Source organism: Suncus etruscus, chromosome 3, assembly GCF_024139225.1.
Source record: "Suncus etruscus isolate mSunEtr1 chromosome 3, mSunEtr1.pri.cur, whole genome shotgun sequence".
Classification (NCBI taxonomy): domain Eukaryota; kingdom Metazoa; phylum Chordata; class Mammalia; order Eulipotyphla; family Soricidae; genus Suncus; species Suncus etruscus.
This window is the reverse complement of record NC_064850.1, coordinates 21963419-21979880: the sequence shown is the minus strand read 5'-3', so window position 1 is coordinate 21979880 and position 16462 is coordinate 21963419. Positions and strand designations below refer to the sequence as shown.

At 40.8% G+C, this 16462-nt stretch overlaps 1 protein-coding gene across 1 annotated transcript in view; it reads left to right on the top strand.

Moving 5' to 3' along the window:
• The window catches only part of SNW1 (SNW domain containing 1), a 47193-nt gene that overhangs the window by 9940 nt on the left and 20791 nt on the right, over nucleotides 1-16462 (top strand). Inside the window, exon 3 of the mRNA XM_049770543.1 lies at nucleotides 5961-6122. Within this exon, the coding sequence (XP_049626500.1) occupies nucleotides 5961-6122 (162 nt within the window). The remainder of the gene's footprint in view (nucleotides 1-5960; nucleotides 6123-16462) is intronic.

The window sequence follows — 16462 nt, the reverse complement described above, 5'->3', positions numbered from 1 at the left end:
GCACACCCAATGATGCTTAGGGATTACTCCTGGCTATGTGCTCAGAAATTGCCCCTAGCTTGGGGCACTATATGGGACACCCGGGGATCTACCGTGGTTTGTCTTAGGCTAGCATGTACAAATCAGACGCCTTACATCTTGCACCACCGCTTCGGTCCCAATTTTTTTGCCCTTTTTTTTTTTTTTTTTTTTTTGGTTTTTGGGCCACACCCGGCGGTGCTCAGGGGTTATTCCTGGCTGTCTGCTCAGAAATAGCTCCTGGCAGGCACGGAGGGGGGAGGGGGACGACCATGTGGGACACCGGGATTCGAACCAACCACCTTTGGTCCTGGATCGGCTGCTTGCAAGGCAAACCCGCTGTGCTATCTCTCCGGGCCCTGCCTATTTTTCTTTTTTTGCCTATTTTTAAATCAAACTTTTATAAATATAGAAATTGAACCTGGGCCCGGAGAGATAGCACAGCGGCGTTTGCCTTGCAAGCAGCCGATCCAGGACCAAAGGTGGTTGGTTCGAATCCCGGTGTCCCACATGGTCCCCCGTGCCTGCCAGGAGCTATTTCTGAGCAGACAGCCAGGAGTAACCCCTGAGCACTGCCGGGTATGGCCCCCCCCAAAAAAAAGAAATTGAACCTAATGTGTCATTTACTAATCCTGGGATTATAGCATATGGAAAAATGTGGAGAAGAGAGAAGAAGAGAAAAATTAGTTATTATCAAAGTACCTTTCTCTCTTTCTCCCCTAAGGATGTAATATAGTATGTAACCCATTAGAGACAGCCTTTCTTTAGGGAAAATGCCAGTAGCATTTTCTTTCCGATTTCTTTCCCAGTAGTAGCTGAAAGAGTGCTGACAAGGAATTGAGAGGAGTGTTCCCAAGGAACAGATTTCTCTGGGGCTAGACTGATAGGATAGCATCAGGGCATTTGCCTTGCATGAGGCTCACCCGAAACCAACCAGGTTTGAACCCTGGCATCCCATATGGTCCCCGAGCCTGCCAAGGGCAATTTCTGAGCATTGCTGGGTGTGGTCAAAAACAAAAAAACAAAAATGAAAAGGAAATAGATTTCTTTGGTAACACCTGTCCTGTTTCATAGTTTACTGCATATTTATTTCCTTAATTCCAGATTTCCCCAAAACAAGCTGAATAATCTATTTTTCTTTTTCTTTTTCTTTTTTTTTCTTTTTGGCCACACCAGTTTGATGCTCAGGAGTTAGTCCTGGCTAAGCGTTCAGAAATCGCCCCTGGCTTGGGGGGACCATATGGGACGCCAGGGGATCGAACCATGGTCCGTACTTCGCTAGTGCTTGCAAGGCAGACACCTTACCTCTAGCGCCACCTTACCAAGCATCATCTATTTTTCTTGACCAAAACAATTAACAAAAAATAATATACTAGTAGAGAAACATACCACTAATATAATAATATATGATAGGTAATGATTTATAAAACTAACCATAGAGAGAAGACTGAGAGCTGAATAGAAGTATAGGAAGACCCCACCAAGGAGTCCTAGATACCTGCATATCTGCCCTTTGTCCCTGCTCTGTCCAGGGAACTTGGCCACCTGTTTTGCCTAAAGAACCATTTTTGAGGGCCTGAAGAGATTGCACAGCGGTAAGGCGTTTGCCTTGCAAGAAGTCAATCCAGGATGGAAAGTGGTTCAAATCCCAGCATTCCATTTGGTCCCCTGTGCCTGCCAGGAGCATTTTCTGAGCACAGAGCCAGGAATAACCCTGAGCACAACTGGGTGTGACCAAAAAAAAACAAACAAAAAAAAGAGCCATTTTGAGAATTCTTTTAGTGTCTGTAAACATTCACTTTTGTCACCAGTATTTTTCAGTTTTATTTGGTTATATTCTGTTTTTATATGGTTATTTGTTTTTGTTCGTTTGGTTTTTGTTTTTGTTTTTTATTTCTGGGCCCCTCCTGGCAGTCTCAGACGTTATTCCTGGCTCTGCATTCAGGAATTACTTCTGGCAATGTTCAGGGACCTTATAGGTTGCCAGGGATTAAACCCAGGTTGGCCTGGTGTAAGGCAAACACCCTACCCATAATGCTATCACTTCGGCCCCATAAGTGGCTATTTTTTCTTTACAAATGTGAAGGACTAATACTTGTTTTTTGTTTGTTGGTTTGGTTTTGGTTTTTAAGTAAAACCAAGTCATGCTCAGGGTTTATTCCCTGACCAACTCAGAGAACCATATGAGGTACAAGGGATGAGCTCCAACTTGGGTTAGATACATGCAAGGCAAACACCCTACCTGCTGTACTATGGCTTCAATCCCTGGGCTCATGCTCTTAACCTTTTTTCTTAAAGTGATAACTTAAGTGATAACTTTTTTACCTTAAAGTGATAACTAAGTATTCATTGAATTGAATCTGTATTTTCAGAGTCTCCTATGTTTGTCCTTTTCCCTGCCTGTCAGAACTCTTCATAGAACCTAGAAAATGAGTACTCAGCCCATATGTTCTAATTTTTTGTCATCCACAAGCTCTCTTGGTTATTGGTCCTTATTAATTATAAAAATATGAAGGATAGTTTTATTATAATTATTAAGAAGTTTTTATTATTACTGGTTTTTTTTTTATTTTTGTTTTTTCAGGCCACACCCGTTTGATGCTCAGGGGTTACTCCTGGCTAAGCGCTCAGAAATTGCCCCTGGCTTGGGGGGACCATATGGGACACCAGGGGATCGAACCTCGGTCCTTCCTTGGCTGGTGCTTGGAAGGCAGACACCTTACCTCTAGCGCCACCTTGCCGGCCCCAGTTTTTATTATAACTGTTGAAAGTTTTTTGTTTCTTTTTTCTTTGGTTTTCTGTTTGTTTTGTATTTTGATCAGTACTTGGTTGTGTTTTGATATTATGATTTAAAAAGAAGAAATTAGGGGCCGGGGTGATGGCGCTAGAGGTAAGGTGTCTGCCTTGCCAGCACTAGCCTAGGATGGACCGCGGTTCGATCCCCCGGCATCCCATATGGTCCCCCAAGCCAGGAGTGACCCCTGAGCATCACTGGGTGTGGCCCAAAAACCAAAAAAAAAAAAAAAAAAAGAAAAAAGAAATTAAAGATTACGAAGGATATTGTAATATGCCCCTATTGGGCACTGAAAGATAGTGATTGGTGTTATCTAATGAAGGGATTGAGTGTCTCTTTGAGGGAATATAAATTTTCTTCACTTGACCCCAATAAATTAAATAGTGGGTGACAGGCATATTTTAAAATATAGTAAAAATCACATCTTCCATATTTTTCAGCATTATAAAAATTCAATGTTATTAGTTTTTAAAGTCACACATGACTATCAGAAACTGCATATCATGGTGGAACAATGGTTTATTTGAAAATCAAGGCAAAATGGCTAGCTATTCTCAAAATACCTACTGTGAATGTTTTTTGAAGGGAATGACTGTTCTGTGGAAGAAAATGTTTGTTCTAGTTTTCAAGGTAAAAGCTATGATTTTCTGGCACATTTAATGACTACATAATGCTACAGCATAGTTCTGTAGTACTTATTGTAGTTGAAAAACCCTAGTAAATCTGAGCATGTATTAGATTGATGGCTTAGGTACAGGTAGTATCTTTCTTGGAAATGCTTTAACATTTTTTACCAAATTTATAAGAAATTGTCTCTCAGACTATTGTTTGTTTAGAAAAAATAAAACTTTCTCTAGAAGTAAACATATGACTGAAGTGAGCATAGTAATGTGTTTAGAGACTTCAGTTGCCTTGCACATGGCCAACTTCAGTTTGATACCCAGGTACCACATAATGGTCCCTCAGCACTGCCAAGTGTGACCCACAATTTTTTTTAAAAAAAAGAAGATGCATATGATACCCAATAAGATATGTATCCAGATTCTAATAAAGGGCCCTGAGAGATAGCACAGCGGTGCTAGCCTTGCAAGCAGTTGATCCAGGACCTAAGGTGGTTGGTTCGAATCCCGGTGTCCCATATGGTCCCTCGTGCCTGCCAGGAGCTATTTCTGAGCAGACAGCCAGGAGTAACCTCTGAGCACTGCCGGGTGTGGCCCAAAAACCAAAAAAAAAAAAATCCAAAAAAAAAAAAAAACATTCTAATAAAATATCTTGGGGTCTTATAAAAGTGAATATTTTCATTATCCACCCAGATTAATTTTTATGTCATTGCTGTCATTTCTTTGTAGTTCTGAATGGCCTTTTTTTTTTAAACACCTTGATTACATACATGATTGTGTTTGGGTTTCAGTCATGTAAAGAACACCACCCATCACCAGTGCAACATTCCCATCACCAAAGTCCCAAGTCTCCCTCCTCCCCACCCGACCCCCGCCCGTACTCTAAACAGGCTCTCCATTTCCCTCATTTTGACCTAAAAAAAAAACTACTCAGGTGTAGTAGAAAACACAGTGGGTTTGTTGGGTCAAAAGTTCTATATTTAACCCAATCATGAAAGACTTTGTAAATCACAATTGTTTCAATAAAAAAAAAGTTCTGTATTCTAAAACCATGAAATACATTGAAGAAAACAGATTAAAATTCTCTAAGGATCCCATGCCCAGAGATATAATTGGAGAGCAGACCCCATTGATAAGGGAAACAAAAGCACGATTGAAAAGATGACACTTAGTCAAATCCAAAATATTATTGAGCAAAAGAAAAGAAATGACCACAAAAACCAGAAAAGGGAATGTAGCAATTGGGAAGAGATGACTCAGTGATAGCGAAAAATGTTTAACATGAGTTACTATTAGGGAAACAAAACGAAATCACTACCTAATAATTGTTAAGATATCCTATGTCAAAAGTATTGAAAGTAACAAACATCAAGGAAGTTGTAGGAGAAAAAGGAACCCTGGGCCAGAGAATTGTACAGTGGGTAGGGCACTTGACTTGTACACAGCTGACCCAGGTTTGATCCTGGCATCCTGTGTGATCCCTGCAGTCTCTTGAACTCCTGGGAGTGATCCTGGATTGTAGAGTTCAGGAGTAAGCCCTGAGTACTGCAGGGTGTTGCCTCTAAACCACCACCACTCACAAAAAGGAGCCCGGCTAACAATATCAAAGTACATTGATACACCCACTATAGAAAAAGAACATGGAGTTTCCTTGAGTAATTAAAAAAAATTATAAAAAAGGAAATAGATGATCCAATGAAATAAATAACACTCTAGGGCATTTATCTAGAGGCTATGCGAGCACTCTTAGGAAAGTTACAAAGTCAGAACATGGAAGCAACCTAAATGTCTTGATGATACATAGATAACTTGATGAAGAAGGGTTTGTGTGCACATGTGTTTGTACATGTATGTGCAAGTGCATGTGCAATAGGAATAATGTTCTGCTGTTGAAAAGAATGAAATTTTGTTTTTGGAACACTAGATAATACATTGGATAAGGCATCTGCCTTGCAAGTAGCCTACCTGGGTCCTATTTTGGCACCACACAGCATCCCCTAATAGTTGCCAGGAGTGATCCTTAAATGCAGAGCCTGGAATAAGCAGTCTTTCAGAATGTGGTGTTTGCTTCCCCAGAAGCTTTATCACCTGCCCTCTGTTCTCAGTAAGCTGTTAGTCCACTTGACTCTCATTTCCTCAAAATTGTTAAGCTCTATGAGCCTTTACACTTCCCATTTGATGAGCCTGGAAGATGCTTTTCTTAGATTGTCCCATGACTGATTTCTTATCAGTCTTTAGCTCATTAACTCATAAAGACCATTCTCAGTCAGAGTATTAAAGTTAGCCCCACTTCCCATTTCCACTATTACTTTGAAGACATTACAAGCCAAAAAATATGCTGCGTCTATCATTGTCCACTAGAATGTATATGCCACAAGATCCAGGATCATTGTTTGCTGTGATATTTTTCTTGTATTTAGCATAATAAAAGCTCAATAATTAGTAAAAAGACTGCTTGGAATATCAAGATTACTGTAAAAAGTTATTTTCATTGTAATTGGTTTATCTGTTTATATATATTTATATAGGATTTTGGAGATGGAGGTGCCTTTCCAGAGATCCATGTGGCCCAATATCCACTGGAAATGGGCCGGAAGAAAAAAATGTCAAATGCACTGGCCATTCAGGTGGATGCTGAGGGAAAAATCAAGTATGATGCGATTGCTCGACAGGGACAGTCAAAAGACAAGGTATTGTGCTCATTGATTTATTTTTTTTTCTTTTTTCACTGAATATTTAGGAAGTTTTTCTGGTTTTTCTCTCCTTCCTCATTTCTTTGCTGATGTCATTGTCACTGTTGGGAAGACTGGGGTTGACACATACTTAGCTGTCATGGTCAGTGAACATCAGACTGCAGTGCTCATTGGAATTTATGTTTCTGTAGTTGTGATGCTTACACATGTGCTTGCAGGAGGTCATTCTTTGTTAGTAGGTTTAGGCGCACAGGTTAATGGTCCTTGTCAGTAGTCTCTCTGGTTCTCACCTAAGTGTTTGCCAGCAGATGCACTTTTTAGCCATGGCATTTTTACTTCTTTTTCGTTATGGCGCACACTGGGAGTCATACCCCTTGCATTGTATAGACATACCTGATGGCAGTTCATTGAGAAATCCTTGACAAGTGTCAAGGATCCCAAGAAGCATAACTGCCCAAACTGTGTTTGTCAGTTGTGGGAAACTGGGGATTTCAACTCAAGGCCACATTTTGCAGGGCATGTACTCTGAGTCACTGTGCCACTCTTCCAGGACCGTTGTTGTTGTTGTTGTTTTAATTATGTGAAAGTATAAGCCTCTAATCATTTAGTTTACATGAAAAATAATAGGATACTTAGGCTAACTACAGATAATTATTTTAAAAGTCCTCAGATTAATAGCTTATGTAGTTAATAGCTTGTTTAATTTTTTTTTTGTTTGTTTGTTTTTGGGTCACACCTGGCAGCACTCAGGGGTTACTCCTGCCTATACGCTCAGAAATCGCTCCTGGTAGGCTTGGGGGGACCTTATGGAATGCAGGATTCTAATCACTGTCCTTAATTCCATGCTATCTCTCTGGCCTCATAGCTTGTTTACTTTATATATATATTTTGGTTCTTGGGTCACACCTGGCATGCTCATGGGTCAGTCCTGGCTCTAGGCTCAGAAATCTCCCCTGGCAGGCACAGGGGACCATATGGGATGCCGGGATTTGAACCACCATCCTTCTGCATGAAAGGCAAACGACTTACCTCCATGCTACCTCTCCAGCCCCTACTTTATATATTAAAGACAATTCTTTGGGACTGGAATTATAGCGCAAAAGGTCTGGAGTATATGTTTTGAATGCAGGAAAATGGATTTTGTCCCAAGCATTGAGCTCCTAAGGACCACCAAACGTATCTCCGGGGCCGGTGAGGTGGCGCTAGAGGTAAGGTGTCTGCCTTGCAAGCGCTAGCCAAGGAACGGACCGCGTTCAATCCCCCGGCGTCCCATATGGTCCCCCCAAGCCAGGGGCGATTTCTGAGCGCATAGCCAGGAGTAACCCCTGAGCGTCAAACAGGTGTGGCCCAAAAAAAAAAAAAAAAAAAAAAAAGTATCTCCAAAACTTAAATGAAAAAAGAATTAAATAGTACTAATAGTTTTAATTTTGTTTGTTTGTTTTTGGCCCACACCCAGCAGTGCTCAGGGGTTACTCCTGGCTGTCTGCTCAGAAATAGCTCCTGGCAGGCATGGGGGACTTATGGGACCCCGGGATTCGAACCAACCACCTTAGGTCCTGGATTGGCTGCTTGCAAGGCAAATGCTGCTGTGCTATCTCTCTGGCCCCTTAAATGTTTTTTTTAAATGCTAGCAAAATCTTTCAAATCTGGACTCTTTTGGAGATAAGATAGTGATTGGGACACATGCTTCATCCCCAGGTTCTATTTCCACCAACCTTGAAGACCCCCAAGACAGGGTCTGAACATTTTCACTTTCTTGGCCTCTTGCATGGAACTGCTAGTCCAGTTGGCTAAGAATTGCAGTTGGGGTACCCAGACGACTTTAGCACTGCTTGGAAGACCCCTAGAAAATAAAACCACAATTCAGCAACCCTCAAAAATTAAAGTTTTGTCTTATCTATAGTTTTTTTTACTTTTTGATTTCCTTTTATTATTTTTTTTTTTACTAATTTTTCTTCATATAGTTACATAGTACTTTCATAGATAATAAGTTCATTTTGAATACTCTTTTTTTTTTTTATTGTTGTTGTTTTTTGTTTTTTGGGTCATACCCAGCAGCGCTCAGGGGTTACTCCTGGCAGGCACAGGGTACCAATTGGATGCTGGGATCCGAACCACCGTCCTTCCGCATACAAGGCAAACACCTTACTACTGTGCTATCTCTCTGGCCCCATTTTGAATACTCTTTTTTTTTTTTTTTGGTTTTTGGGCCACACCCATTTGACGCTCAGGGGTTACTCCTGGCTATACGCTCAGAAATTGCCCCTGGCTTGGGGGGACCATATGGGATGCCGGGGGATTGAACCGCTGTCCGTCCTATGGTAGCGCTTGCAAGGCAGACCCTTACCTCTAGCGCCACCTTCCCGGCCCCCATTTTGAATACTCTTAAGTGCAAAGCTATCACTTGCTATCCAATTTAGATTTAAGATGACACTGCCTAGAAAGCAGTTCAAAGAGTAAAATAATCTTACTACAGAACAGCTTTTGAGGCCTGAGTTTCTACTCCTGTATTATAGCTGCTAAATTTTGGAGGTAAGTTATGCAAGTTTTGGGTTATTTTTTGCTTTGGGTTTTTTTTTTTTTTAGGATTTTTGCTGAGAGGGGGTCGTCCACACACAGTGGTACTTACAGGTTACTCCCAGCTCTCCATTTAGGTCACCCTCAGGGTTCTCAAGGTACCTGAGATTGAATCGTGGTCAGTTGCATGCAAGGCAAGTGCCGTTCCTGCTGTACTCTCTCCAACTCCACAATTACTCAGGAACTTTTTGGGTTTTTTTTGAGGGGGGCACACTTGGCAGCTTTTTGGGTTACACTTGAGCATGCAAGACAAATTATCACTCCAGCCCAATTACTTAGTTTTATATCTCAGGTTGCAAAACTTGGTTTCCTTGGTGTCTTCCAAGTTTTAATTCATAGCCCTCTCCCTTTTCTCTCTGCTTAGATGTCTACCAACTATTTGCATATAGAGACTGAAGAAAAGTCTTCTTTTTGTAGCCTGCTTTTGGTCTCTGTAAAATAGCAGCCATTGTTTTATTTTGTAGACAGTACCAAGATCCCTATACAAATGTTATTTACATATAAAATTTGTGTAAAATAAATTCTTTGTGGTTTTATTGGGCGAAAGGGTAGTCAGATTTCAAATCGCATGACTCTGGTATATTCTCTACAAATCTTTTGCTTAGTCAATTTAGTTATTTTACAGTCCCTCAGAGCCTCTTTTTGTTTAGTCCCTATTTCTGTTTAAAAATTTTCATTGGCCGGAGAGCTGGCATGGAGGTAAGATGTTTGCCTTGCAAGCAGAAGAACGGTGGTTCGAATCCTGCCATTCCATATGGTCCCCAAAGCCTGCCAGGAGTGATTTCTGAGCGAACAGCCAGGTGTGACCCAAAAAAACAAAAAAAACAAACAAACAAAAAAAATTTTTTGAGGCCGGCGAGGTGGCGCTAGAGGTAAGGTGTCTGTCTTGCAAGCGCTAGCCAAGAAAAGATCGCAACCATGGTTCGATCCCCTGGTGTCCCATATGGTCCCCCCAAGCCAGGGGCAATTTCTGAGTGCTTAGTCAGGAGTAACCCCTGAGCATCAAATGGGTGTGGCCCAAAAAACCAAAAAAAAATTTTTGTTTTCATTAACACACCATGGTTTATGAGGCCAGAGAGATAGGTGGATATAATGTTTGCCTTGCACACAACTGACCTGAGTTTGATCTCATGCATCCCATGTGGTCCCCCTAAAACCACCAGGAGTAATTCCTAAGTGCAGAGCCAGGAGTAATCCCTGAGCACTGCCAGCTGTGGCCCAAAAATGAAAACAAAAAATAAATACCATGGTTTACAGAGTTGTTCATAATAGAGTTGTTTTAGAATTACAGTGTTCCAACACCAATCCCACCACCAAAATCCACAGGTTCCCTCACATCCCCCCAGCCTGCCCTTTTGACAGAATGTAGTATTTTTTTCATATTACTTGCCCTAACAACTTAAAGGAATGGCAAATGCAATTATCAAAAGATAGTAAGTCAGATTGTGATGATTGCTCTTTTTAGCCTTTCTTAATCTAGTAGAGGGTAACCATATGTATCATTAGTGAGTACCATTATAATGCCACATATTGGGAAGTTTCTCCTTCCTTTAAAGAAGCTCTTTTTTTTGGGGGGGGGAGGGGCGGGAGGGCCATACCTGGCAACGCTCAAGCGTTACTCCTGGCTCTCTGCTCAGAAATCGCTCCTGGCGGGCATGGGGGACCATAGGGGATGTCAGGATTCGAACCACAGTTGGTCCTGGGTCGGCTGCTTGCAAGGCACAAACAACCTGCCGCTGTGCTATCTCTTCAGCTAAAGGAGCTCTGTTAATGGTTCTTGCCATCTCCTCCTGTTTTTGTTTGTCTTTTAGTTCATCCTTTAGTTGTTTACTTCGCTCATTTCTTATTTCTTACTTGGTTTACTGCCAGAGTCTGAGTCCATCTTCTTGTATACCTAAAAAATTAATTCAGGGGCCGGGCGGTGGCGCTAGAGGTAAGGTGCCTGCCTTGCCTGCGCTAGCCTTGGACGGACCGCGGTTCGATTCCCCGGTGTCCCATATGGTCCCCCAAGCCAGGAGCGACTTCTGAGCGAATAGCCAGGAGTAACCCCTGAGCGTTACTGGGTGTGGCCCAAAAACCAAAAAAAAAAAAAAAAAATTCATCCATATTCTGTCTTCCCAACATAGACACACAAGCAAACATACTTAAAAACATTCATGGCCTTTAAATCTCAGCATCAACTAAGCTATTGTGATATATTTGGCATACTCCTGTGGCCTGCTTGCCTTTCTAGTGTAGTCACAGCATTCATCATCAGAGCACTGGAAGCCAAAAATGAGAAGTCTTTTTCTTTCTTTCTTTCTTTTTTTTTTATTTTTTTTTATTTTTGGTTTTTGGGTCACACCCAGCTGCGCTAAGTGTTTACTCCTGGCTCTAAGCTCAGTAATCGCTCCTGGCAGGCTCGAGGGACCATATGGGGTGCTAGGATTCGAACCACCATCCTTTTGCATGCAAGGCAAACACCCTACCTCCCTGCTATCTCTTTGGCCCCTTTATTTATTTTCATTACAACCTTTTACCATTGGAGGTGGTATTTGGAGAAAAACACAATTTCAAGGCATTCCCATAAATGTTTCCTATAGAATCTACTTGGAGCTCCCCTAATAGGGCACATTCTCTCTTGCTGTGGGAACTTCCTCTCTTATTTGACTAAATTATGTTCTTTCAATCTCAACCCACTCTTCTTGTTTCAGGATCTTCAACCTGATAGTCCTTGGACTAGATTGGTTCTTTCCATTCTCTGTTTACTCGGTCTTTCAATATTATCATTTTTGGTGGTGGTGGTTATTGTAATTATTTACTAATGTTTAGTCTTTTGATACAACTTTAAGTTATATCAAAGTTAACTTTAACGTCCTCTTTCATTGTGTCTGATAGCTTGACACACAGGTATTTACCACTATTTGCTACAGTAATGTTGGCAGTTTTTATTGACTTCACAAAAGATCACTACTACCAAAACCTGGCCCTAGGGGCCAGAGCGATAGCACAGCCATAAGACATGGTGACCTGGGACAGACCCAGGTTCATTTCTGGCATACCATATGGTCCCCCACAGCCTGCCAGGAGTGATTTCTAAGCACAGAGCCAGGATTAACCCCTGAATACTGCTGGGTGTAGCCTAGAAACAAAAACCAACCTAGCCATGTAGTGCCAGGAAAGAACCTTCAGGTCCTCCTCAGCCCTGGTTTGGGGATCACTAGGGATAAGGGCCCACCACGTGATGCCTGTATTGAAAGCATGCACCCTGAGCCCTACACTCTCTCCCAGACCCTCTCTTAAGCAGGAAGGAAGATTTGGAGGAATTCCAGCATCTGCTACTCTAGAAGTCAGAATTTGGTATAAAATATATTAAAATTTCAGGAGCTGATATTCAGAGTCCCTAAACATAGTAATGAAACTAAGTCTGTATTGGTGAAATTACACTATAGTGTAAAATATGAGTAGTGAAAGATTGGCAGTGGAAAAATATCAGCCCTGGTTATAAGAGTCGAAGAATTAAGCAGATTCCAATGAATAATATTCTAAATTCTAGACCAAGTATACAGCCATTGTCTTTACATGTAAGTAACTATTGTAAGGTTTATTGGTCCTGAGAGAATCAGAGGAAAAAAGATATTTGGTGGGGGGGTCACACCCGGCAGCGCTCAGGGGTTACTCCTGGGTCTATGCTCAGAAATCGCTCCTGGCAGGCTCAGGGGACCATATGGGATGCCGGGATTCAAACCAATGACTTTCTACATGCAAGGCAAACGCTTTACCTCCATGCTATCTCTCCGGCCCCATTTTTTAACCAATTAGATAAAATTCAGTGTGACTTGAATGATAAATCTTAAAATTAAATGCCTTGCTGCTTCATTCCTTATTTCCTCCATTCATTTCCTCCAACACTGAAATAATTAGTGTTGGAAATAAACACGTGTTAATATTTAAAAGACTTCAACTCCCTTTCTGCAAAACAAATAAGTAAATAAAAATTCAACAGCTTTAAATTGACATCAGAATAAATTATGTCATTATCTTAGTTCCTATGATTTTACAAGCTAGCTAGACCTAAAGATTTTTTTTTCTGCTTCTGAAACAGTGAATGTGTGTATCTATTCTTATGGTCAATCCAGTTCTTTTCCAGATCTTAATGATTAAAAAATTTTTTTCAATGGCTGGAATGATAACAGCATGTATAAGCCAAACCAGCTTTGATCCCAAGCCCATCCAGGAGTGATAGCTAAGAGTAGTAAGCCACTAGCACCACTGCATATGAACCCAAAACAACAATAAAAAAGAATAAACATATGCACATTATCTTGGTATGCCTTCTGTACTAATGTACTCATAATCTTCTGCTCCTTCAGCTAGGTTACATTTTATCAAATCAGACATAACTGTCTAGGTCCATTTATGACATTCACACTTGTTATGGACATAGTATATCTAAATATGTGAAATAAAATTAAAACAAAATGTGGAGGCCGAATTGATAGTACAGTGGATAGGGTATTTGCCTTGTATATGGCTAATCTGGGTTCAATCCCTAAGTACAGAGATCCCTGAGAACTGACTAGACTACGAAAACTAAAACTTTTTTTTTCATTATTGAACATTGGGAAATTTTCTCCAAGGGCTCGATCATACTTTGTATACATTAGTGCTGGGTTCAATTCCTACCACCACATGGTTCCCAGTGTACCACCGGGTATGGCCCCAAAAGTCCGGTTTCACAGGCACATTACTGCTTTGTCTTGTTACAAAGCTCAGTTGTGGTTTTGATGCCTCAAGAGCAATAGCATAGTTTTCAGATAATCCTTAGCTCTTTAAATTTCTGGGATACTAAGTTTCTTCATATTTTATTCTCATGCTGTAGAAATTCGGTGTTTTATGTTGTCATAGAGGAATCTTGCTCTTCAGATGTCCTTCATTCAGCTTTGTGAGATGCTGGAATCTCGCTGATGCTCATTTAAAGGGTTATTAACTTTGGAATACCCAAATAAGAAGCAGCAAATGGTTCTTGTATGCTAAATTAGTACTGAGACTTTATGTTGAACACATATGACTATCAGGGTGCCATTTACTTAGGATCCATTTCTGCAACAATTGCTGTGCAAAGGTAATTAACTCTTCATTGTCTTGGTTTATTTTCTAGAGTACTATCGTGTAATTTAAAATTTTGAAGATTTTCCATGCTGAAAGGAAATAAAATTTTTGAGATAAAAATTTACAAACCATGAGACCTTACTACACCAAGCTCAGTCTTCTAACTGGAGTAAGCGTTATAGGTCCTTTCCAAATGAACGCTCATGGGATGGTGATTTTTTTTTTTTTTTTTTTGTCTTTTGGGCCACACCCAGCAGCACTCAGTGACTACTCCCGGCTCTGCACTCAGAAATCACTCTTGGCAGACTCAGGGACCATATAGAATGTGCGGATAGAACTTTGGTTGGCCACTTGCAAGGCAAATGCCCTGTGCCCGTAGTGATGTTGCTTCAGCCCTGGTATGGTAATTCTTATGGCTCACATATCAATTATTAGTACACGTTTTGTTGCAAATTGCCTGCACTTTCCTGATTTCGAGAAAGGCAAACTAGGGATTTCAGTGTATAGCTAAAAGAGTGTTTTTTGTTTGTTTTTTTGTAAACAAGCTTATTTAAAATGTTCTCTGGGGCCTAAATTATAAGCACTTTTGGCATGAGAGAGCATCCCTAAAATTAATTTATTTGTATAAAACATTTTTGCTGAATATCTCTTGTAGGTCAGTCATTGATAGGCATACTAGAGACACTTTGAATTAATGATTCCTCATCAGCTTTAATCCAGAGAAATAGTCTTTCTTTGCAGACCACATAGGTTTGATCTGAAGGTTATATTAGTTGGTGTTTGGAAGGGGAAAGAACCTGACACAAAATTTAAGAAATGGTTGCTTTTTATTTCCTATTTTTTTCTTTAGTGATGAGATAGTAAGTCGAATAACTAAAGAAGACCGTGAGTAGTGCTCTGCGGAGAGTAAACAGGGTACGGTGATAATGAATTAATAGATGGCAGCACTGTTAGTCAGGAGGTTTCATCACTGTGTGCACAGCTCACTTAAAGAACTTTAAACAGTTATGTAAAGTCGCTCTCAAAGGCCCAGGATTAGGAAAGAGTATGCTGTGTTAATTAAAAAAAAAAAAAAAACACCTTAGAGGGGCTAGATCCTTAGTACAGAAGGTAGAGTGCTTGCCTTGAATGCAGATAACCTAGCTGACCAGTACCACACATGATCCCTCGAGCGCCACCAGGAGTGATCCCTGAGTACAGAGCCAGAGTAAGCCCTTGAGTACCACCAAGTGCCCTCCCCCCACACACACAATTTTTTTTTAAAGCCCAGTATGCCCAAAACACATGGAGGGAATGAGAGCATATGGAGGAATGGAAGCTGTAGCAAAACTAGGTCCAATCATATAGGCACTAAAGTATTGTTCTGTTATTTGCAGTAAATGGCAATAGCTTTAAACTGTTTAAAGGAATATGATATGCAGAATGCAATTGTAACTGGTCTCAATAATTTCATTTCTTTCTGCATTTTGTTTTAATATTGAGAAATAAAAACAGTCCCTGCTTTCATTTGGATAAATCAGTTTTCTAAAAGTTGTGATTTCTGAGAACATATTGACAAAGTTAAAGGAGAATTTACTGTACCGATGTAAGTTAGTTGTTTGGACTAATATGTTGTTCTTTTTTATGGTGCCAGTGATCAAATCTGTGACCTCATTCACAGGAATGAGGAATGCTCTAATATGCAGCAGCTCTTAAATAAATGAGAAAAAAATACTTGATAATCTTCAGTGTCCAAAGTTTGGTTTCCATTATTTGTTTTTTTTGGGGGGGAGGCCATACATGGCTGTCCTCAGAGATTATTCCTATCTCTGCACTCAGGGATGGAGTGCTCAGGGGACCATATGGGTGCTGGGAATTGAACCTGGGTGGGCCTTGTGTGGTGCAAGCATCTTTCTTGCTCTTTCTGCCCCTCTGGCTCCAGATGGTGGTGGTGGTTGGTTGGTTGGTGGATTTTTATTTATTTTTTGGTTTGTGGGCCACACCCAGTGACGCTCAGGGCTACTCTTGGCTATGTGCTCAGAAATCGCTCCTGTCTTAGGGGACCATATGGGATGCTGGGGGATCGAACCACGGTCCGTCCTAGGCTACTTTGGGCAAGACAGATGCCTTACCACTTGTGCTACCACTCCAGCCACTGGTTGGTAGATTTTGATTTTTTTTGTTTTTGTTTTTGTTTTTGTTTTGAGTCATAGTTGGATGGTGCTCAGGGCTTGATCCTGTCTCACACTCAGGGATTACTCCTGATGGGGCTTGGGCAACCAGATGACGTGCAATAAATTGATCCTAGGTTCTCCGCTTGCAAAGCAAGTGCCCTATGGGCTGTACTGTCTCTCCGGCCATGGTTTTCTTTAATAGTTATAAATTATTCTTTGTAGGTCTCAAAAAATGATGATAAAAGCAGCAAAACATAGAATACTGTTCATTTGTTAACTTTCCAGTAACATCTCCCACTTTTTTTCCTATGAGTTCTGTCATGTAATTTTTTGATGGTGGTGTTTTTAATTTGGGGGCCACACCTACTTCTGGCTCTGCTCGTTTTTTTTTTTTGCTACACGTAGTGCTTTGGGGACCATATGTCAGGTATTTAACCCAACTTTATACATGCAAAGCATATGCTCAACCACTTGAACTATCTCTCCAGCCTAATATAAGACTAGTGAAAGTATTTT